Source organism: Pararge aegeria, chromosome 6 (assembly GCF_905163445.1).
Source record: "Pararge aegeria chromosome 6, ilParAegt1.1, whole genome shotgun sequence".
Classification (NCBI taxonomy): domain Eukaryota; kingdom Metazoa; phylum Arthropoda; class Insecta; order Lepidoptera; family Nymphalidae; genus Pararge; species Pararge aegeria.
Genome location: NC_053185.1, coordinates 18,624,010 through 18,647,881, shown reverse-complemented (window position 1 = coordinate 18,647,881; position 23,872 = coordinate 18,624,010). Strand labels below are relative to the sequence as shown.

The 23,872-nt window shown below is 36.8% G+C and overlaps 2 protein-coding genes across 3 annotated transcripts; one reads left to right on the top strand and one right to left on the bottom strand.

The window, feature by feature from the left end:
* The first annotated feature begins 3,094 nt into the window (after positions 1 to 3,094).
* LOC120624814 (apolipoprotein D-like) lies at positions 3,095 to 9,066 on the top strand. Its single transcript, XM_039891569.1, has 4 exons — positions 3,095 to 3,341; positions 5,592 to 5,722; positions 7,434 to 7,636; positions 8,865 to 9,066. Exons 1-4 carry the CDS (start codon positions 3,207 to 3,209, stop codon positions 9,044 to 9,046), a joined length of 651 nt encoding a protein of 216 aa, XP_039747503.1. The 5' UTR covers positions 3,095 to 3,206; the 3' UTR covers positions 9,047 to 9,066.
* Positions 8,908 to 23,844, bottom strand: LOC120624813 (josephin-1). Of its 2 annotated transcripts, XR_005658778.1 has the most exons (6): positions 23,583 to 23,844; positions 22,339 to 22,511; positions 20,514 to 20,694; positions 19,113 to 19,250; positions 10,262 to 10,387; positions 8,908 to 9,007 (listed from the first exon to the last, which is right to left on the bottom strand). XR_005658778.1 is itself a non-coding variant. In XM_039891568.1 (4 exons), exons 1-4 carry the CDS (start codon positions 23,661 to 23,663, stop codon positions 18,987 to 18,989), a joined length of 699 nt encoding a protein of 232 aa, XP_039747502.1. In that variant the 5' UTR covers positions 23,664 to 23,844; the 3' UTR covers positions 17,906 to 18,986. The 2 variants fall into 2 exon arrangements, 1 of the variants encoding a protein (XP_039747502.1); XM_039891568.1 differs by lacking the exons at positions 8,908 to 9,007; positions 10,262 to 10,387 and having other exon boundaries at positions 17,906 to 19,250.
* Positions 23,845 to 23,872: the final 28 nt, after the last annotated feature.

Below are 23,872 nucleotides of genomic sequence, written 5' to 3'. Positions count from 1 at the left end.
GTCGTCTGTCTTTATGTCTTACGTTTCTACGAAACATATTTATAAGGAAGTATTTCTTGGCCAGTGTTGTTCTGTTTATAGGCGATAGTTTTCCACTTATCGTCAAGTGGACCATCTACTTGGTCCGTCGCCTATTACCATAATCCAGAGTGAATAAGCATCTTCTAGGCAAGTTCTCGGTTCAGGCTGCATCATCACCTACCATTAGGTGTGATTGCAAACTCACGCTACGCCTCCATTGTACACATTTGTTATAAATTTGTATCTATTGTTTTATTTTTGTTATTTACTAAGTAAGTGTAATATAACGCTATAGCAAAAATTCATGTAAATATCGCATTGTAATGTTTTGTAAATAAGTGCAGGTATGTAAGAATATAAATATACGTGAGTATGGATGCCATTTTTATTTTTTCCTCATTCTTCTTTTTAATGCCTTACTAATGATCATTTATCGAGGCGGTGATAGCCGCTGGCAGCCGTGGGCAGGACTCCGACTTCACTTTCGGTGGGCCGAGTTCGAATCCCAGCACGCACCTCTTCTAGCTCCTCTAAGTTATGTGCGTTTTAAGTAATTGAAATATCACTCGCTTCAACGGTGAAGGAAAACATCGTGAGGAGACCCGCATGCCTGAGAGTTCTAGATAATCTTCTCAAAGGTGTGTCGAGTCCACCAATCCGCACTGGGCCAGCGTGGTGGACTACGGCCTTAACCCCTACTCATTGTGGGAGGAGACCCGTGCCCTGTAGTGGACCGGTGATCCATTGATATGAAGATGAATAAACGATAAAGCCAAATAAATTTAATAATAAAGCTAATCGTGCTCTCCGCGGCACTGTGAATACCAACTCCCACTCCCAACCATACTTGGATACTTAAAACCATACTTAGGACTATGTCATTGTGTTATTTAATTAATTAAACCCATAATAGTTTTATATTCTCTTTAATGTAAAGCTCACAAGTTCCACGCACAAGCCGGTTACATTGTTCTCCGTCTACCACAGACTCCAAACATCTTGATCACAATGAGTATACTACTTTAAAGAGTATACAAACAAAATATAACATTCTGCCAGTAGCAAAATTTCCTGTACCTAAAGATCCGTAATTGAACATGCCCACCACCAGACTGACGTGGCACTTATCAGTTAAATAGTTATTATCGTCATCAGCCTTCGGACGTCAACTGTTGAACATAGGCCTTCCTCATCCACACACTCCCCGTCACTCTCTTTATGTCGTCGGTCCATCGTGCTGGAGGGCGTCCCACACTAAGCTTGCTTGTTCGTGTCGATCCAACGGCCATCGCACCCATGACAAGCATGGCCGCCCATTGCAATTTGAACTTGCTGATAGTTTACATAGTAAAATACTAGTAGTTTTTACATAGTAAAAAATTACGTAATTCCGATTTCTTCGCGTACTTTGATACAGTCGCCACGTCAGTAGCTCGATTCGAAATTATAGTTATGCATCGTCACTCGATTGCTTTTTATGTAGATTTGTAGGAACACGTGTTCATGAAGAACTTTAGCTCGTAAGTGATATACTATGAGAATTAAGCTTAATTTTCTATACTCCGCGAAAATGTGGAGAGTCTGTACAGTGTAATTTACCATCGTCATCGTCAATTCAAACGATCAACGTCCACTGCTGGAAAAAGGTCTTTTGTTGGGAGTTCTACAATCCACGGTCCTGAGCCGCTTGCCTCTAGCGACTCCCAGCGGCTCGCCTGATGTCGTCTCTCCACCTCATTGGGGGCCGACCTACGCTACGTATTCCAGCACTGTAAAACCTCAATGTCCATCGGTTCTCCGAGCTATGTGCCCTGCCCTTTGCCTCTTGCAAACTCAAAACTTGTGACTCGCTGTGCTATGTCGGTAACAGAAGATTTATTCTTCTACGGATCTCCTTATTTCCAATTTGATCACGTAGAGATACTCCTAGCATAGCTCTCTCAATCGCCCGCAGAGTGATTCTGAGCCTTCTAAATAGGCCCATAATAAGCACCACGTTTCAGAATATAATTTATAATTTCTTCAATCTTTATACTCCACACCAAACGGAAATGTAAAATAATTATCATAGTAAAGTCAACATCTGAGGATACTCCGGTGTCGTAAATTACACCGTATAAATTCTCCAGTTTTCGCGGAGTCTAGCAAATTAAGCTTAATTTCCATAGTATAACTAACGTTCCGTAAAGTAACGTCTACTTCTACCCAACTCTCGTAGATAAGAGATGGTACAATTTTATTAAATTTTGAAGTAGAATCAAGTATGGCCTTGACTGCAATCTCTCAGTCTAAGATGGTAACGGGCTAACCTGTTAGGGTTATGACAGTTATATTAAACCCGAACCCCTACGATCCTCCGTTTTTACGCGACAACGGACCGGAATGGTTAATCGCTTGGCGGCACTTATTTGAGATGTTCTGTAAAATTAATTAAAATTGATTTTGTTTAATAATTCTTATTAAAACAGTTTATAATAAAAAAGTATACTTTCCTTAACTTTTCGGAGTTATGTGCGTGCTTTTTATAAACAAATAAATATAACTTGCTAAGCAAAAGCATCGTAGCGTAAGAAATTCTGAATGCCAACAACGCTCTAAGATGAGACCTGTGGCTTCTAGTGGGCCGGTGCTGGATTGCTAATGATGACGATGACATTTTTTAATTACGGTATAGCCCGGAAACCTATATTAAAGCGGCGCGGCGGTTTCTAATACAAAGTAGAGGCTGTGTTGTAGGTATGCGATGTTGTAGTCATTAACCACGACATCAGAGGCGTTCATCTTCTGTTGTTGAATTGCAAAGTCAATGTATGGATGGATATCATGGACCTCGGCCTTGTAGCATCTGCTTCTATTCAATAATAATACTATTTAATTATTTACATGTTTCGAAACTGATGAAAATGCACGTTTTGGCTTAGCACGGGGCAGCGAAGCAGTCGTGGACAGTGTATTGTTTTTTTTCGTCACGTTGACGTGTCGTCAACAATAAATCTATTTCGGGCCAAATAATTAATATGAATAATCGATGAAATCGGACCGAATGGGTCAGTGTAAAGAGTGGCATCGTCGGTTAAACTGCGCACACCCATTTCCAAACTCTTCCACTGTTTACAAAACATCCGACTGTGTGCGCTGCAAAAACAACCTTATTTTGTTAACATTAACTTTGATAGTGAAATGCGATGGGGGACTTCCGTGTAATGGGGTCCAGTCGGATACAGTTTGTACTGTTCTGCACTATAGTCAGATCTGTGATCAGCACGGGCTTAGGAAGATGTCCAATTTATCCACAATTCCCTGAATATGATATTACTCGTGTAAGTACCGAAATTGTTTTCTATATCATTATCATTATAAACATCATCATCATCTGCCCCAATGATGGGCACATCTCTCATACGAGAGTAGAAGCAGTAGAGCTTATTGTGACAGAGCTCATCCGAGGAAGTACTACCACTTCATCTTATTTCTGCAGCCTGTTGCAATGCTGCGTTTTAGTCTGAAGGGTGTGGTGTCTGGTGTAATTACAGGCTCATGAGGCTCAAGACCTCAAGCAGTGATCCTTTCATGGAGACCGAGTTCGATCCCCGCACGCACCACCGACTTTTCGGAGATATGTACGTTTGTAATTTAAGCAATTTAACTTGCTTTAAACGGTGAAAACTTTGCACGCTTGAGAGTTCTCCACAATGTTCTCAAAGGCGTGTAGAGTCTAATGTAATTTTTCTTTAATTTCGTAATGACGGAGGAAGGTTGTCCGATTAGAATAAGTCTATAAGTGTTTTAAATAAATCTAGTAATACATAGTAATGAAATATTAAGGAAACTACTTTGTTCGTGAGCTGGTTTAATTTCATCTTACTACCAATCCGAACTAGGCCAGCGAGGTAGACTACGGCCTAAACGCTTCTCATTCTGAGATGAGACCTGTGACCCGTAGTGAGCCGGTAAATGGGTTGTAGATGATGAGGCTTAAAACCTCACCTCAGGTTGATGGCCTTCGGGCGGAATTTTTCCTACATATTCCTTGCATGCTCTGCGATGTGTTGCTCTGGTTATATAAGATGGCGTTCCCTACCATCCGGTGGACCATCAGCTTTGTTCGTCAATTAAGTATTACTATTCTATAAAAATTCAAAATTCAAAATTCAAAATTTCTTTATTCATGTAGGCCTATCACAGGCACATATTTGTTTACATAATTGTAAGGGGATGGTGATAACTTCGTTCGCCAACTTAAATCTAAAGCTACGAGGGTTCCAAACGCGCCCTGGTCTAAGAAGAGCCCACAACAAACTTAGCCGGGTAAATTTTTTTTTTTATCAACATTTTCCAGTAAATTTATATTAAGCTATGAAGCTAGAGCCATTCACACCCAAGCTTTTTTATCGTTTAAGTAATCCTTAATATTATAATAGGATTTTTCTGTAAGCTTACGTTTTATATAAACTTTAAACTTATTGAGAGACATCTCAATGATTTCATTTGGTAATTTGTTATAAAATAATATACAATTGCCCTTGAATGAATTTGCAATTTTGTGTAGGCTAGTAAACTGCAAAATATAAAACAGTAAACTGTCTTTACTTCGTCTTTGAAGCAGGTTGTCCGAATAGGATTTTTATAAATAGTAAGCATATTATATAAATCCAAACCTGCTAGGTATTTACCTACCTACACCTACTGCATTTTTCATAAACTATCATAGAATGTCGACCTTAACCCCTTAAGCTTTACCCGACGGTTGGTAGTTTCGTATATTATTAACATTTTAATATTGTTTACAAAGTACATTGGAGTCTCTTCGTTTGTTTTATCTACCTAACATTTATTTTACTGAATGTTTTATTTCTATTTTAAAGAAAACGTTTATATTTTTATTTAGCAAAAGTATTTATTGTTTTTACCTTTAAGTACCGATATTTTTAATATTTTAAACAGCATGTGCTCAAAAATTAGTACCTATCTAACGCAAAAATATTTCGTCGCTACGCAGAAATATGCCGAAACGAAAACAACAAGTCTGTCAGACAGACTAATGTAGGAAAGGGGCAAGAATAAGTTCCAGAGATTAGCGTGTTAACAAACAAACATACACTTCAGCTTATCCTTCGTATTTTTATGTCTTACGCTAAGTTTGTTTTTGTGCGCTAAGAAATTCTGCCCTCGGTTTCCGAACAATCATTTTCGTCAGATCCTCACACAATTTTAAATAAACAAATATAACAAAACGCAAAAAGAATTGCCACAGTCGGTTATTGTTTCACGTTGATGTTTAAAAAGTTACATCGATAAAAAAAATCTCTCCGTAGAACTCTACCGTGTTTCCCAGGATAAAAAACATCTAATGAATTACCTTTTTTATAATAAATATACATTTTAAAGTTACATAGGTAGAAGATGACTGAGCATTTATAGATACCTCTATAAATGCTCAGTCATCGCATTATGGTATCTGACTTCAGCTAACTAAGATTTCGTAGACTTCGGAGCCTCCAGCTGAGTGAGGGCTCCAGATTCTAGAAGCGTTTAACGCCATCAAATAACTTTTATTGTTTACTCCTCAGATGACGGGCACGTGGTACGAGGTGGAGCGTTCCTTCCACCTCATGGAGATAGCTGCGAGCTGCACTGAGCTGGATGTGATGCTCAATGAACGAGGGTATCTGCTAATCACCGTCAACACTATCAATAGGTGGTAAGTGCCGATAAACTTTTACTATTTTATATTTTATAATGATATCATTTTACTGACATATTAATACCGAATATATTAGATTAAATTTATATTATATACTTGCGGACCCTCGCGACTTCACCCACGTATGAGTCGATCGAGGCGCTAGAATAGATTTCATGCTAACATCATGGCTAGCTATGTACCTACTATTATTTTACGTGGTATACTGAGTTAGTAAGTTGTCATTATTTTCGATCGTTGTCCCATATGCCTTGCTACTTGCTGTTATTTGTGAAGAGTTATGTCCTTTATCTCCGAAAATATATATCAGACCTTCATTAAAATAAGACTATACATGTGTGATAGTATAAACTTTCAAATAAAAAAAGAATTATTAAAATCGGTTCAAATTTAACGGAGCTGATGAAGCAAAATTGATAACAAATTTCATCCCATTTCCTGGAGGAAACTTATTGTTTATCGGGATATAAATATATCCTATATGTTAACCCGAAATACCAGCTACCACTTTACCAAATTTTATTTAAATTCATTCAGTTGTTTTCACGTGATGCCTGGACCAACAGACAGAGAGACAAAAATTAAATAAATTTCTGTTTTGGACCTGAGTCCAACTGACTGAGTATCGATTGCAAAGCATCCCGTTCAAAATTTTCAAAATATATTAAATGTACAGAAATCTGCCAGTTACAGTTTTATTATAAGTATAGATTTTGTATGAATTGTGTTGGACACAGGAATTTCTAATACATAAATGCTACTATTCCTTAAATGAATACTTAGTAGATAAATAGAATGTATAATAATAATTAATTTGTAATTAAAGAATGTTTTAAAAATAAAATAATAAAAAATACTTACATGTGACATAGACTGTTTTAGTTTTTGTGTTTGTTATTTAAACAGTTTTGCATGCCTATTGTTAAGGCGAAACAATGTCTATGTACCCAGGTACTATTTAAATCTCTAAAACATTTTATGAAAAATGTTTCTGCAAAATAAAGAATTTGAATTTGAACCTCTGTTTTGCCCAAAGTCTAGAATACCAGAGCACCTTTAGCGCTTGGAACACGTTGGCAGTTGCCAAATGACAAGCCTGTTTATAAGTTAACTACAAGTTATTGTATTTCAGAGAGTGTGTTCAGTAGGTGCCCAAATATTACGGTTGGCCACCCTCACTTGTTCTAGGTACTATTGAGCCAAGAGGCATCGAAAGTCGTTTATCGGGGCCAATTATGTCATAAGCAATGCGTATCGTCATATTAGTTACGATGTGTGTTTACCTTTTTTTTTATGAAAGCACCTTTCGTATCCATTCAATCGTTGTTTGCTGTTTGACCAAGGCGCGTTTAGAACCCTTATGTGTAACATCTTACATGTATGAGCGCTTTATAAGGTCTACATGAGTAAGCATTTTTGAATTTGAATTTGCTACAACGCTTTTATTAATAAGGGGGTGTAGAAAATATAATACCTTTCCGGCCTCCTGGGAAAACCATCGCATAGTAAACAGAGTAACATTTCGCAGGGCATGCCAGGAGCACGTCCTGTAACGTGCTGCCATTTGCCCATCAACCGAAGGCGGAGGTGTTAAGCCTCATGAGCCTACACCGGCAACCACGCATTTCAGACCGATACACGGCATTGCAACAAAGAAGAAAGATTGTGCTTGTAAACTGTTGTTGATATATGTGACGAAATGTTCCAGGACCGGCAGCCACGGGACCAGCCACGGCCTCGGCATCCCGAGCCATGACGGCGCGTCCTCGTTCCGCTATAAGCTCAACAACCGTATGCCATACATCATCGGCCGCCTGCTGCCCGGCGCCGGGCAGTACAACGTGCTGTTCACCGACTACGACAATTTCGCCATACTCTGGTCTTGCACCAACTTGAGCGTCGCGCACTCCGGTACGTGCCTTCCATCCATTTTGGTTTATCTTTCTCAAAACTTTCAACGTAATGCTTTGTACGAAACTGCTGCATAGTTCCAAGTTCTACCCTCGTTTAAATTTTAAATATGCTCGTAGGATGAGAATGAGAATGAAAACACTATTCCTGTCTGGAAAAGATCACTTTGTCCGAAATCTTGCCTCATATTTGACACACGGAATATTCAAGAACTAGTATTAGGGGAAAGTGGGGGAAAAACTAACACCCAAGGGAAAAACCAAAACAGTGATCAAATTGATCACAGAGTTTCTTTATTGTTTTATTATAAAGTTTTAGTTTACTTATAATCCACTTATCAACATTAATATTTTAAATAAATTGTAAACATGTGAGAAGAAAACAAAATCCTTAATGTTCGGCTTTACCCGACATTAGGTAGGTAAACGCGAACATCAAGTTGGGTAATTACGTACTTACGTTAATAACGACAGTGATCACATTTTTAACCCAACGATGTTGACTGTCCATCAGTACAATTCTCGTGAACCCATTTTAGACACACGTAGCACATAGCCCAGTCTTCTACGGGGCGGGAAGGTTCTATATATTTATCTCCACAAAAAATACAAAGGTAGTTTTCCTTTTCACCTTTTTCTTTTGTATTTTGACTAGGGTAACTAAAATCTTGTAACACTTCTCAAGTGTTGATCTTTTCTTCCTTATTTTGTGTTTTGTTATTTTTGAACGAATAATAGGCACGATCTCGGATTGGGAAACTGCATGGGTCCTTGCATCATCGGTTTGGAAAATAACAGAACTTGTATCGGAAACCTGGACACCAAGATCTTCGACACTATGAACTTGGGCTACTACAGTTATATCGGCATGACTGTTAGCATCAGAAGCTTGTTGAACGTCAGTTGCTTGGTTATCTGAAGGTTGGGTTCAGATAACCAAGCGTCCCGTCAAGCGTTGGGTTCATATGAATGTTTTGTGTTGGATTTATTGTTGCTTCTGCGGTATTCTGAGTTATATATGGTCTGAGAGATATATATAGTGTAAACTGTTGACTAACCCATCACTGTCCTTTTCAATATTTCCCTGGCTAATGAGAATACAAACACTATTCCTGTCTGGAAAAGTTCACTTTGACGCTAAATGGCGTCAATCAATTGGAGACAAACGTGACAATAAATTTTGCAGTGGTAACAGCGATAGAGGAGTTTTATACGGACTTCTGTTACAGACCGCATGTGGGTTCTGGGACGCAGTCGAGACATGGAGGCCGCCATGCGCGCGCAGGTCTACGGCATCCTTCAAGAGCTCCGGCTGGACCCTGACCGCCTCATCCTCGCCAAGAACCACAACTGCAGCGTCACCGACGCAGAGCTGTACGGACAGTTCGAGGAAACGACTGAAATAAATTAACTCTTTATTTATTGACTGCCCGTATTATTTTATTCAGATCAAATCAAATTAAATCGCCTTTATTAGCATTTAAATAACACTTTCATTTACGGTTAAGGAAAAGAAACCTTAAGCAGAGTTCTCCATAACGCTCTCAAAGACGTATGGAGTCCACCAATCCGCACTGGGACTACAGCCTAAATCCTTTTCATTGTGGGAGGAAACTCGTGTCCTGTAGTGGGCCTGTAATGGCTTGATATGATGAAAGACCCAGGTTCCATAAGTAAAAGATTTAAGCACAGATACTTAAAACTCAGGCGAGTTTGGCTCTTACCGCTATAAAAGACTCATGTTTGGCGTGTCCTGCGCCCCAGAAATGTTTCTGAAAGTGCTAGAGAAAATGTTGTTAGGGTGTGAAGGTAGTTCAAATTTTATATATGAGTATATGACATTATAATTTATGGGTCTGATGTCGATCTACCTAACTTAAGCCGTATTATCTGTCGTAAGGGTTTCTTGAGCGATGCTAATATCCACTTCCCAACGTAATTGACCAAGCCAAGGAAGCTTTGTATTTCATCAACGCTGGTGGGTTTTCTAGATGTCTGAATAGCGCCAATATAGAAGTTTCCCTTATTCAGTGAGTTCGTGCCCGAGAAATTGAATTCGTTTTGTTTTATAAATACATTTATTCTCATTTAGGAGGACCTCAATATTATTTAATACTTGCAGTATTCTCTTGAGGTGATCATGTTCTTTTTCATGAGACCCATAAATTATAATCCCTACTAATAATATAAATGACAATGTAAGTTTGTTTGCTACGCTTTCACGCAAAAACTACTTAACTGATCCTCATAAAACTTTGTACACATATTCTTGGAAGTAATATAGGATACTTTTTATTCCGACATTAAGCTCGGTTCCTTTGGGAAAGGGGATGAAAGTGTTTGACGATTTTACACCATAACTCCTACAAATTATAACCGATTTAAATAATTATTTTTTATTATAGTTTATAATAAGTGTTTAATTTGCCCAAACTGGGTAGATCTGATTGTGTGTTTTTTTTTTGCGGGTGTAAAGTGACGTGAAGAGCTGCGAGCAGTGGCGTGCATAGAGGATATGCACAGGGAAAAAGACATATACAGATGATATAAAATGAAGAAAATCTCCAGTACGAATTATAAAAAACTTAACTGTCCTTAAGTTTTTCAACAGTAACGAAAAGCCTACCCTTAAGTGTTTATAACTCGTACTGCATACCCGTCGTGCATACTCTCCGCTGCCTGCGAGGGGCGTTTTGGACACAATACACTGCATTCAATACTGGCTGCATGAGCGTTCTGGAGGTTCTTGATTCTGTGGTAAATTAATAAATAAAAGTCTAGAATTATCATCACGTTATCTATTTTTGGAAAAATATCATTTATTTACAATAATATAAGTAGAGTAAAAGATAAACGAATCAAAATAAGTCCTTACCCTGAATACAGAAAAAATAATAACGCACTAACTTACTTCGTTATATACCCGGTTCGAGAATTACATAATAGGCATGATGACAGTAACAAAAACTCGCTATTTATTTTCAATAAATAAAACTACAAAATCTAGCGATCCGCCATGACAGGTGTAAAGCCGAATTCACAATTATGACGTCACGTCTACATAAACATAATTTGGTAACCCTTGAACTTCGAAAACCTCTGCTTAAATCAAGTACATATTTTCTTATTTCAATCTATCAGGTGCTAAGTTCTTTGCTGTCATTACAAAAATCAATAAGCTTTGGAACAAGGATTCTAATTTGCCCAAAACGTCACAAGTACGGCCATGACACCCGGCCATACCAAACAGTTACCATGCCTATTGAATACAGATAAAAAAAGTTAAGACGTTGAACGTCGCAGCGTAGCACTAAGAAGTTTGACGAACTATACAGTTATAACGTACAACTGACTGTATAAACAATACAGGCACAATTTTATTCAAATTACGTTCATAACTCACAACTAAAAATAGTTTACCACCACGATAAATCAGTAATCTTAATAAAACTAACCCCGATGGAGAGATTTCTTTATACATTTATTAGATTGTATAGGTAAATGCAAATCGCTTGATACGGATGCTGCCTTGAAACTGAACTCTTAGTAGAAGATTTACCAGCTCAGAATTGTAGTCTTTTCGTAAGAGTAAAACGGACCTTATATTAACAAACGTTTACTCCTTGATAGTCGACAATCCTAGCGGAAAATGAGTATAGCGAAAATCAGAGTTTAAGTGAAGGCTAAAGAGATACAGCGTTTTTTTAACATTGCTAAGTCGAAATGAAAAAAGTTATAACAATAAAAAAAGTTATAATGTTAAAACAACACAACGTTTATGTTAGCCCGCACTCGCAGAACGCCGGAAAAACACGCTCAGCGGGTTCGGCCGCATCCTTGTTGGTACATTTATTTTAACACGCCTAGCGTGTTCGAGCCGCAAATGCGTTACGTAGTTTTAAAACACAAACGTTTGTGTTTTCCGCAGCCAATGTATTAAAACGATACAGATTAATGAATCAGACACAGTCAGTGTTATTGTAAATCCATTTAACTAATTCTTAAGTCTTAACAAAATCAAATTACACTTTAGTTTTCAGATTAACACTCTGTACATTTTATTCATACGGAATTAAGAAATTAGTCGAAATGGAGGGAGCGAGCAAATCTATTAGTGCACTCCGATCAAACCTTTGCATCTCCAACCGGCAACTCTAGCAATTTAAACTGTAATTTTTCATAGGTCGAAGTCCTAAAAACTTATCTGGCCGATGCGAGGTCAACGTCGCTGTTACCACAAGTGAAATATCATCGACTAGCAGCGCATTTGAAAGTCGACTCCACACGTTCAATTGGTTCTAATTTTGAATATCAGGTCCTGATCGGTTTGTAAGACTATCTACCATTTGCCCATAGACATTAGGCAAGCTCCAATAAAAATTAGCTGTTATCTTTTGATATGTACCATAGTACAACACTAAGGGTTCTATCTTACTAGGACACCAGTGGCGGTGCAACCAGTCGCGCTGCCAATAAAATGTATTCAATTCCAAGGAGGGTACCTCACCCGGTGTCCGCTTGGTTGCGCTACAACTAAAATGTAGAGCTATCGGGCGTAAAATTTAAGCGACCACCAGTTGCGCTACCAAAGACACTGTTCATAAAACATCAAGAGCAGTGTTAGCTTTTCCCAGGGAAACTGACAATCCTGTACACTAAATAACATTTGCATGCTACTTTATCAAGTCGGTTTCAACTAAAGGCTCGAAACATCGATTTCGGCGGTTAAAGAGTATCGGTATACTCTTTAACGCCACGGTATTATTGAACTTATTTCGCTGGTTTTAAAGCTTATATTCATTTATAATTGTACAGCAAGCGCTACTGGAGAAATAAGAAAAGTATAACATAATTTGCTACTCTAAAACGAATAGCATTAAGGTTAATTTACTTCGACGTTATTTTCGACTATCTACTATATATATATACTACTATTCTATTATATATTCTATTATTTTAGTCGAAAACGACTACTAGCATGCAAATCTTATACTATCGTACTGGTGTTTCTTGTTTGGAAGCTTAAGACACCGCGGTGGCGCGACCGGTGACGATGACGCCTTGATGACCTAGTGACATCAGCATAACTTCAAAAATAGACCATATCATTTAAAAATACAAATTTTATAGTGAAATACATAAATAAATTGTGCTCTTCGAAGACATTAAGACAGTCTTAGATATTCAATAGATAAATGTTAGTTTGATTCACGCTACTATACATTTTGGTTAGTATTTGGCGTTATACATTTTGATTGTATCTTTTTATTACTTTAATTCAAAGTACATACAGGTGTTTAGTCAATCAAAAAAAAATGCAAACAGATTATGGTATATAAAAAATATACTCACAAAAAAATCTTTAATCATCATTTTGCAAACATATATTTTTTTGTAGATGCGAAAATATCATAACGCACCACATTTAAGCGCGAAAAATCTTTATTCGCTATTGGTCGTTGTGCACGTGATCACTTCTTAGAGTTACGTAAAAAATGTTAAGAGCGAGATAGCATGAGTATCTTGTCGTCGTTTTTCCAATCTAAACTTAATCAACAAACAAACTAGGCTTGATTTTCATTCGTTTTACTATAGTTTTTCACCTGCGTTAAGATTATTCTTTTCTGTGCTAACGAATATTGTCGTTGTAACATAAAAAGTGGTCATACTCTAAATGCGATGAAAGTCTTATAGTATCAAATATTAAAATTATCATCACTTTTACTTTATGAGATATAGATACATCAGGTGTTTTCAGTGTGGGATGGGAAACCTTACGCTTTGTCTAATTTTATGATGAGAATTTTGACAGTTCACAGCAGGGACGAGGTATTGTATATATGCAATAAATTAATTAATGTGAGATAATATAATGATATAATGATAATAATAATGATTCCGCGGCGGTTTCTACTTTACCAAACTAGATGGCAGAACAACAATCTTACTCGCGCTATCGAAGTTTTCACACATGAGGGCCATGTGTATAACTTCCATTGATAAATGGACGCTCCTTGGTCCCCGAGCACAACACTAGCAATTCTTATCGAAAATAATCGATTAGATAATAAATAAACAAAACCGAACGAAATAAGGAGCTCTCCGAAGTGAAAGTGTAATGTAAATACTAATCGTAACGAAGACTAATTAATAAGCAATATCGAAAGAAAAACAGCTAACCACTATAAATCGACTAAACACCCGTATAAAACAGCTAACCACTATAAATCGACTAAACACCCGTATATAACAGCTAACCACTATAAATCGACTAAACACCCGTATATAACAGCTAACCACTATAAATCGACTAAACACCCGTATATAACCGCATAAATAAATATAATACATATAAATATTTATACTTTATTTATAACTAGAGATATTGGTATTATATTATATTAGTAAAAGTCTATTTATTCATTAGAAATACAAAAACAGTCACTTACACGTATAATTTATCGTTAGGCCGAAAGTTTAAACTGCTTAATCGTTTAAAAAAATCCTAAACTTAAATTTTAAACTCAATCTATACAAATAAATAAAAAAGATCCATCAGCGTTATCGACATAACTGCATCTTATTAAGCTCATATGTTTGTTTCGACGATACCAAACACAATAATTATAGTTATGTCTTTTCGTCTATTTGTCCGGATTGATTCGGAACAGATTTTGACGGGATTTTCATAGGTACTTAGTAGGTTTTCACAGTGACATTCAAACTTTATGACTTCTTGAACATCGTGCGCTTCGATACGAGCGGTACAGTACCGTTAAATACCTACAGCGCGAAACTAAACTTGCAGCTAACTTTCGTCGACATAAAGTTTGAATCGGACTGTTGGAGACTGCGAGCAACCTAAGCAAAATTCTGAACCAATCTTTAGGACTTTGCTAGAACTGTTCTAGACTTAATACCGAGTGGACGGTTCATAGTCACTTACGCGGTAACGGATCTAACGGTTCTGAATCAGAGAATCAGTACTTATTCAACAATGTTAATCAAATTAGCAATTACAAAAACTCAACAACATAAATATACATAAATGCAACTTCGAAACAATGATAAATAACAAGAAACATAAAACTTAAAAAATAATATATAAACATTCAAAAAATATAAGTACATAAAAACAATGCGAAAGTGTCTTATTATATTCATTGGAGTCTAGGCCCTGAATCTCTACATAATGACATTGAAATGTTTTTTTTTTAATTCTTCTACAAATTAGCCCTTGACTCTAATCTATTAGTAGAATAGCAGTTACATAAAGCTATACGGGGGGTATAGCTAATCTAATCGAAACCGAAAATCACTTGGCAGTACGTCTACCAGACCAGATTTTTGACGCGCTTTGCGAATCCTTGGGACGACACACAGGACCAACGCATCGATATTGAGACAGCTTAAACTTACTAGAAGACTATCAATCAACTGCCTTCAGACGATTCTCGAGATGAGATGGAGACCATCTTGAAAAGATAGTGGTCACTAGCAAAGTGGAAGGAAAGAGACCTCGAGGACGTAGCCCGATTCGATGGTCGGATCAAATCCGCACTGCTCTCGACACCAAAGTGCATATTGCTGCTGAAAGCAGAGTCAAATGGCACGACATCGTCGGAAAGGTTGTAAGTGGAAGGGGTCACGACCTTCGGCCATCGCACATCATATTGACTACCGACCTGTATTATATATCCGAGAATTGACTGGGATAGCTAACGTAGCACGCACAGCTCTTCTTCTTCTTCTTTTTGGTTCATTGGTTCTGCGCGCTGAACTATTGAACCATTGTCAAGAGCTCTACGTACAACGGATGGTTCCGGCCGTCTAAGTAAGGAGACAGACATTGGAGGAATAAGATTCCAAACGTCCCTTTAGTAACCCTCTGATAGTGCACTAGAAGTAGAAGACGATCTATTACTATTACAACAGGTAGCCGGCTGTTTTCTTTTTATTGCCATTTGATTGGCGTCTTTAAGTCTACATAAAATTTGCCAATAATATGTATACCGAATTAAATCTTTGAGGTGTCTTTCAAAAAGTTCAAAGTTTATACAAAAAGTAAGCTTACAGCAAAATCCTAGTATAAAATTATTAAGGATCACTTAAACGCTTGGGTATGGATTGCTCTAACTTCATACCTTAATACAAGTCGACTGTGAGATGGTGATAACAAAAAAATTACCAGGCCAAGTTTGTTGTGGCTTTTCTTAGCCCAGGGCGCGTGTAGCTCCCTCGTAGCTTTAAGCAAAGTTGGCGAACGTAGTTATCACCATCCCATTACAATTATGTAAACATATATGTATGAAAGCTTCATAAGTGCCTGTGATAGACCTACGTGAATCAAGAATGTTTTAATTTGAATTTGTTGTAACGCTTTACACGGTATTCAAGAAACTACTCCCACTACTAATTTGTTTTCGGTAGAATCAGTTTTCAGGGCCAGAAGTAAAGTCAATCACTTTCTTTGCGATTTCGTCTTTAATACGTTAATTATTAATTATAAGTAGAGATCGGATATTCGGATGCATATATTTACACAAACTTACTATGCTACGCAATTATGCAAGAGGCTTCTGGAAATATAGTTTTTGTAAAAATAATAATTTGTTGTATGGAAATCAGGGAATGTTTCGTATGGAAGCGACTTTTTAATTTATATAACAAAATACAACGGAATTCCGGATCTATATAACTTTATGGATGAATGTTTACCGATATTCTTAAATCCCCAAAAAAATATATGCATGTCGGGTGAAAGTTATGCTCATGCGGATTTCTCGACATCCCGAGATTTATTTGTCGGAATAAAAAATTAAGAAGCCGCTTCAAGAATTTCCTAACCGAAAATTATTATAACAGCATTTCACTTATTCCATACATCAATACTCATTTAATTTATTAATTTATTGGTGAAGAAATCTCAACATTAGAAAACCCGATAATCCAAATCTTACATACGTATCTTATAATATCATAATTTATAATTTATATCAATAATTAATTATATATAAATCAGTCACACAACACGCAATAGTTATACAACTGAACAAATAAGCGCATATTCGCACACATTACTATGTAGTCTCACAATTCATCCAAACGCACAACGGGACAACTCAACGTCAACTAGCTGATGCGATTTGACGCACATGGACTTTCTTATTTCCCGTACTTCTAATAAGTTTTACCTTGGCACATAGTCTCAAGCGGTGATAGCGAATTGGGCAGGAGCTCGACTTCGCTTTCGGGGGGCCGAGTTCGAATCCCAGCACTCTAACTTTTCTAAGTTATGTGCGTTTTAAGTAATCAAAATATAATTTGCTACAACGGTGAAGCAAAACATCGTCAGGAAACCTGCAAGCCTGAGAGTTTTACATAATGTTCTCAAAAATGCGTGGAGTCCACCAATCCGCACTAGGCCAGCGTGGTGGACTACGGTCTTAACCTCTGCTCATTGTGGGGGGGGCGTGCTCTGTAGTGGGCCGGTAATGGGTTGATGTGATAATAGTCTTAAGTGGACTAACTACTAAAGCAGTATCACTTTTTAATTGCCGGTTTTATGACATACCTTGACGTCCCTTTAATAAGGATTGTGATACTGAAACAACGCCATCTACAATATTAAAAATAAAACTTTTTGCGATGCGAAAGCGATGGTAGTAAGTATATTAATATTTGAAACGTCCCCCCCCCCTATTTAACCCCCGACAGCAACATGTATTTTATTATAATTTAAAAATACAACAACACCATCAAATATTGAAAATTTGATTAGGATCTAGACATATTCATATGTGAGTCGCAAGAATGGTTTTTTTTTTATAAATTTCTTGAACAACGAGTTAAATTTACTTAAATCAGTGAAAACCAGACAGAATCGCACCGCGTTTATTTATTATAACAGCTTATTGGAAAAAATAAACCAGCATGACGTAGTTTTGTTTTTTAAAAACGTAGGAAGTGCTACCTCATAAGACATGATGTTTGAATGCTGTGTGATTTCATAGTATTATTTGTGATTACGATTGAGAGAATTGCGAGCACAATATTTTGAAGACTTATGGCACCAAAACCATGTATGTACTTATATTGCGTTAATTTAATTCGTAAAATACCACCTGGCTTTTTAAATATGTAAAACACGGCTTAGTTTTTTAGGTTTAACTAAAAAAGGGGTTTTTGTCTAATTTAGGTGTTAAATACAACAGGAAACAACAAAACAATAAACACACTTCCGTATTATTTACGGTACATTTTAACTTAAAACTGGGATGTTTATAAAAAAATATTTAGTAATATATATATATTTTGTAGTATAATATCTTGAACGACTCGAAGAATATGCAAATTTCGATAATCGAAACTCTTGCAAGGAATTTCCCGGCACCCCGTAGGAATATAAATAAAATGCTTTTGGTGTCTTTAAGCTCAAGGTTAGGGATACATTGACCACTATCGCCGGAGGTGTCAGTAAACGCTGTTTTATATTACACAATACGCGGTGACTAGTATTCTGTTTGAAACAGTAAAACAGTTATTTTGATATGTATTTTTTGTCTACTCCGATCTTATATATTATGCGTTTTTTGATCGCATATGTGGACGTATGATAATACGCCTATGCGGTCACAAAACGGCGCTCTGCAGTCGTCGTACTGCCTAGTCGGATTTTTTCCGATCATCTAACGATATTTGACACAGAACTAGACTGTTGAAATGTTGCCTATTTTTTCGATTGGATGCGTAAAATAAGTCTTAAACCGCTTACAGTAAGTCGTTATAGACGATTTAGAGATCAATTTAGCCCTAGGTAGCTTTAGCGACAGCGCCTTGAGCTATTTACCTAAACGACTTAGCTCTTCAGCGATCTAAAAGTAGTTTAAATGACGGCCACTCAAGCGATAGTAGCAAATGTAACCGCAATAATACAATAAATCGCTTTTCTACAAACGTAGACAATTTTTTACAACCAAGCGCTAACTCGTCATTGAATGTAAACATTGAATTAACGGTTTACTATGAAAGTATAGCATAAAGAGAGACAGTAGTTCACCGCTTTTGATCTACTGGGAAATGCCGACATCGTCTAGATAGCGTCGCGCAAGGAACCTTCAGTGCAATATACAACTGCTGCGTAAGAGTACTGCAACCATTTTATCGTATGTTGCCTGAATTCTTGTGTACATTGAACTTTACTAGGCTATGGTACTTACAACGCGACTGCTATGTCTAGACGACTCTTGTCGGACCCCTACTTTTACTCTGTGATGATTATGTAGTGATTTTTTTTATTAAACAGTGACAACGTTTGCGCAACACTTAAAACAACTTTTGGAAAAATGCACTTAAAAGTTCTCCCTAACACAGTTCACTTCATTCAATCTCAAGCACTCTGCATCACGGTTACTGAAATCGCAGACGGGGCTCGAGTCGTCCGGACTCTCGAGCGCAGACTCCCTGTGAATACCGACCTCGTGCCCTCCGTTGCCTTGGAGGATGAACTGGTTCATCCACAGCTGCTTCTCCTCCACCTCTTGGCTCACAACCACAAACAATTCCTTCTCTTTGCTCTCTAACTGCTCTTTTAAATACGCTATTAAATCACTACTCTGAAAAGAAAAGAAATTATTATTATTATCGATTGATACTGCATCGTTTGTAAATACACTTTACTTTATCTACCTTCCCTGGCGCATTGGTGGTGTTTGTTTTTTGACCTTGAGCCTTTAACGTGCTCTCCGTTGGCAGTTGGGTACTATTATAATTGAAATTCTTCTTGGAATATCGGTATCAACCCATTGCCTACCCACTAAGGGGTGCGGGGGTCCTGTCAGAAAAATAAGGGGGGTTTAGGCCCATAATTCACACTGGGCAAGTGCGGATTGGTAGACTTAACACACTTTTGAGAAAGTTCACATGTTCCTCACGATGTCTTCCTTCACCACGTTAAAGTGGTTCGAACTCCGTCACCCCGAAAAGGAGGCGGAAACTCTATCTAACCACTAGGCTATCACCGCTTTTTCCTCACATCACATATATACCAATCAATAATCATACAAATTATTGTGTATATGTATATGTACAATAATTGGTATACAAACATCAGCGTTATGGATGTCACACTCAATCATCACTTGATAGTGATGACTGTCATCTCATCATCCTCACAACCTAAAAACGTCCATCCTTGTCCTGTTTTAAATCTGGTTTTTAAAATTCACTCGTTTTCCCATGATTGAAGACGAGAAAATGGTTTGTAATAATTATTTCTTAGCGCGCATTTTAGCCATAGCAACAGGAGCCAAGCAATCTCTATGCAATACGTTGATATGATATTAGCTCTATTGTACATATTATGTAATAATATTAAGATATTTTTCTAAATACCGCGGAAATATTTCCTTTTGCATTTCCAGGAACAAAAATATCTGCCCAATGTCATCTAAATCGATGCAGTAGCTAAGCCATATAGTTAGGAAAAAAACAAATTGATACAATACTATTATAAAATGCTTTATGGAAAACAATAATTTCTCATCAACCAAAGGTTGTCTGGAGGAAATCGCTTCAAGCGATATTTATTAACTTTTTGATTTGTTTACTGAGTTTTTTTCTGTATGAGAAATAAATACTCTCTATCTATTTATCTATTGTTACAGCAACATTCAAATATACAAAAGAACAGAAACAGATTTTAAAAAACGACTTAAAAGAAATATTAAAATGTTAATAATAAATAATTTAAACAGCACCATGGCAATAGTTGCATCAGACCGCCTGTTGTGGAGGCTTCGGACTGTCAAACTCAACTCAAGATTCTTTTAGCCAGAGCAATTAAATTAGTTTAGGGGGTTAAATAAAATAGCACATACCCTTCCTATTAACTGTGGCGAGTCCAACTTGGAGTCCAGATTGTAGAAGTTCCCTTGTATCTGACGGATGGTTATCCAGTGTCGCCTGCGAAGCGGCAACATCACGAACCCTAGCTTGTAATCCGAAGGAACGTTGAGGATGAACCCACAGATGTTTGAGAGATCTAAGCATCCTGGATCTCTGCAAAGGTACAAATTTAATTATATTATCAGGTTTTCGATTATTAAAGTATGTTGCTCGCAGAAAACATTAGACGGATAACGATGAATATTTCATATCCATTCTACAGAATGCCAGTAATCTTACTAAGAAAATTCGTAAATATCAGTTGACCTGTACATGAGTACCATGAATAGGTAACAAAGCCTTTTATTTTGGCCTTTAACAAAGCCTTTAATCTTGCTGGTATTCACGCTACTGGTGAGCACGAAACAGTTTTTCGGAGAACCCATACATTGTATGAGCGATAGCGACAAAGACCATGACAAAGAAGCCATGAATAGTTACTGCTGGATCTACAGAACTTACACCTTGAAGAGTAGTCTTGCTGGTAAGTAAAACTTCTTCGAATCACAGTTGGATAAAACTTGAAATTGGTCCAAGGGAAAGCACAAGAGATATGGTAAATGGAAGGGTTTAAAGTACAGTGTAGTCAATAAATATGTGGAAGGGGCCAGATTAATGTTACAATTTTAGACTAGTTATAATTTTATTTCTACTCCAGTTCTTCCAGTAGTTTTCCTACTCTTATTTGAAGTCGTTTTTTCAACTTTATATTAATTAATCATCTAAATGGTTTAAAGGGGTTTCAAGATATTAATTGATTAGAGAAAATATTTTTTAAAACTCTTGAAAAATAAATCAATACCCCTTGTATTGATTTATTTTTCAAGAGTTATTGTTCAAACTGGGGTGATTGACACAACACTCTTAAGAGTTGCATAAATCCACAACATAAACTATTTGATTGTTTTATAAATTGCCTTGCTTGGGGCTGGCATATTATTTGTGTGTGGTATGTGGTGGTACTCCCGGAAACACTAATGTACAGCCATGGATGCTTTTAAGCTGTTGATGATTTATTGTTTAAATTCCTTTGATTACCCAGTTATTTATGGGAATAGAAATTCCATCTGGATGAATGAATATACTTTTTTTATTGCACACCACAAAAAGTACATAAATAAAAAAAAAAGTATGTATCTACAATTATATATATCTTTATATATAAAAGAGAAAGTGTGTGGGTATGTTCCGTATAGGCTCCGAAACGGCTGGACCGATTTCAATGAAACTTTCAGGGAATCTCCGGATTGACCTGGCGAGTAATCCTGTAAAATTTGGTGACGATCGGAGCACTCCTATTTTTTAACTGTCAAATACAGCTTTTATTTACTATGATGATATTCTATTGTTGGGTGTACATTGAAGCAGGCCGGGTACGCTAGTAATATATAAAAAATATATTTACTTAAAAATAACATAATAGATGCATGGTACTCATGTGCCAAATTTCAACACATTATTATCATAATCATCAAAACTCACCCTCCAACTCACATTGAAGCAGTGTGAAGGGAAAGCTCTCAATCTTAATCGCCTTAGAGAGACTTGTTACAGTAGAGTACAAGTTGTATATAATTATAAATTTTAGGAAATGTTTATAATTTATGTTGCGACGCTCCAGAAAATAATGCAGGCGACATACAGCAACCGGTGTAGTTGTGGACAATATTAGTTACTGACAATTACTATAGATCAAAAGGCCTGCTTAGCTATAATCACTAAAACAAGATTAACAAAGGAAAAAATAATTGTACTTACTTCCGCTTATCAAACCAGATGGCTTCACAACCCTTCTTCTGCAGTGCTGCCATGATGACATTGATGTCATAGTTGCCCAGCCCCAGCATGGAACGGTGAGGATTGATCCACACATTGGGGGATAAGCGGCTGCATATTGTGTCTAATTCTGATTTTGAAAAGGTGTTACGTGTCTGCAAATAAAATAAATGACTTAAGCACAACAAAGAATATAAATGAATTGTATATAGTATTGTGTCTTAGAGGATACTAGTGGAGTCAGGTAGGCTGATTTTGTTCTGTGAATAAGTCTTATTTCTTCTAATGGTTGGAACGCCATAAATGGTTACGACATAAATTACCAGGCATCATAAGAATTAAAGAGAGCGGAGAGCGGAACTCAAAGAAACACTTGGGATTACTATGATTACTTTTTAATTTTGGCAAACATTGCATAGAAACTTCTTTATCATAATTCGTGTGCTGACCCTAACCGTAGTGTTTTTCAAAGATTTGTTGATACTGTTTGTCGTTTAGCACAACAAGAATGGTGACTTAGAGATCATGACGAGTTAAATTTGTCCTTTAGGTAACTGGGCTTGCTCAAATTCCAAACCCTAGGAATGCCACTGAGTGCCACCTATGGGTCTACTTGAATAATGTTATTAAGCTAGTAATAATACAGACTTAAAGATATGTTGGTAATTAATAACTAAAAGTATTTAGTTCTCTGTGCAAGTTTCCACAACCAAGGACTCTCCGTTATTTGACCTATATGACCTACATCTGAGCGGCATCTACAGATTCTCATCAGTAGTAATATATATGACATTGTTCATTAAATGTTACTAACTATTTATTAGTAACTATTAGTTCTGAAGTTCTAATTAGTTATTATTAGTTCTGAATCCTACAGGACTTAAAACAACTAATCTATCTAAGAAAGGTTGAAATACAGTTTAACCTTTCTTCAAGTATTATTATTTCGCACGTAACATCTAAGCTGAGTATAAGTTATCATATGAATCACAATCATATGAAGTAATTATTCATAGATATTTTCCCAATTCTAGAATGTTTTTAAAGTTATAACTTTTAATTGCTTCTCAGATTTACATCGAAAATTGCAGTCAAGATGTGATAATTAAATAATAATGACCGTATCGAGCAGACTGTTTACTTTGACGAGTCGCGGCAAATTTCATTCACGGTCGCTTTTCACGTGATAACATACACAAAGATCGATTTGCGAGATCGGAACTTACCTGGAATAAGTTATTCAGCGCATGCAAAGCGCAGAGCTCCTTTACTTGCTTCTCATGATATATTTGTGGCTTTGAACTCATCTCGATCACACAATCACCATGATTTGTACTTGTAAATAGCCTTCATGCACAGTTTTTTTGCGGAGGTTTTATTAAACAGCAGGAAGAGTTTCATACGAAGTATTTGTTGTTTTCCACTACCTTTAAATTTAATTAAAAAACAATAAATTCCCGAAGCTTTTGCTGCTTCACAATAATTTTATCGACTTGACAAATGACAGCTGCCGCAA

What these genes read in the sequence shown, in the direction of transcription:
- LOC120624814 (XM_039891569.1), top strand. Translation starts at nt 3,207, where the DNA reads ATGGGGGACTTCCGTGTAATGGGGTCCAGTCGGATACAGTTTGTACTG. An exon ending in CTGAATATGATATTACTCGT is followed by an intron (nt 3,342 to 5,591) that starts GTAAGTACCGAA and finishes TTTACTCCTCAG; the next exon opens with ATGACGGGCACGTGGTACGA. An exon ending in GTCAACACTATCAATAGGTG is followed by an intron (nt 5,723 to 7,433) that starts GTAAGTGCCGAT and finishes GAAATGTTCCAG; the next exon opens with GACCGGCAGCCACGGGACCA.
- LOC120624813 (XM_039891568.1), bottom strand. Translation starts at nt 23,663, where the DNA reads ATGAGTTCAAAGCCACAAATATATCATGAGAAGCAAGTAAAGGAGCTC. An exon ending in ATCTGGTTTGATAAGCGGAA is followed by an intron (nt 20,695 to 22,338) that starts GTAAGTACAATT and finishes GTACCTTTGCAG; the next exon opens with AGATCCAGGATGCTTAGATC. An exon ending in CGCCACAGTTAATAGGAAGG is followed by an intron (nt 19,251 to 20,513) that starts GTATGTGCTATT and finishes TTTTCTTTTCAG; the next exon opens with AGTAGTGATTTAATAGCGTA.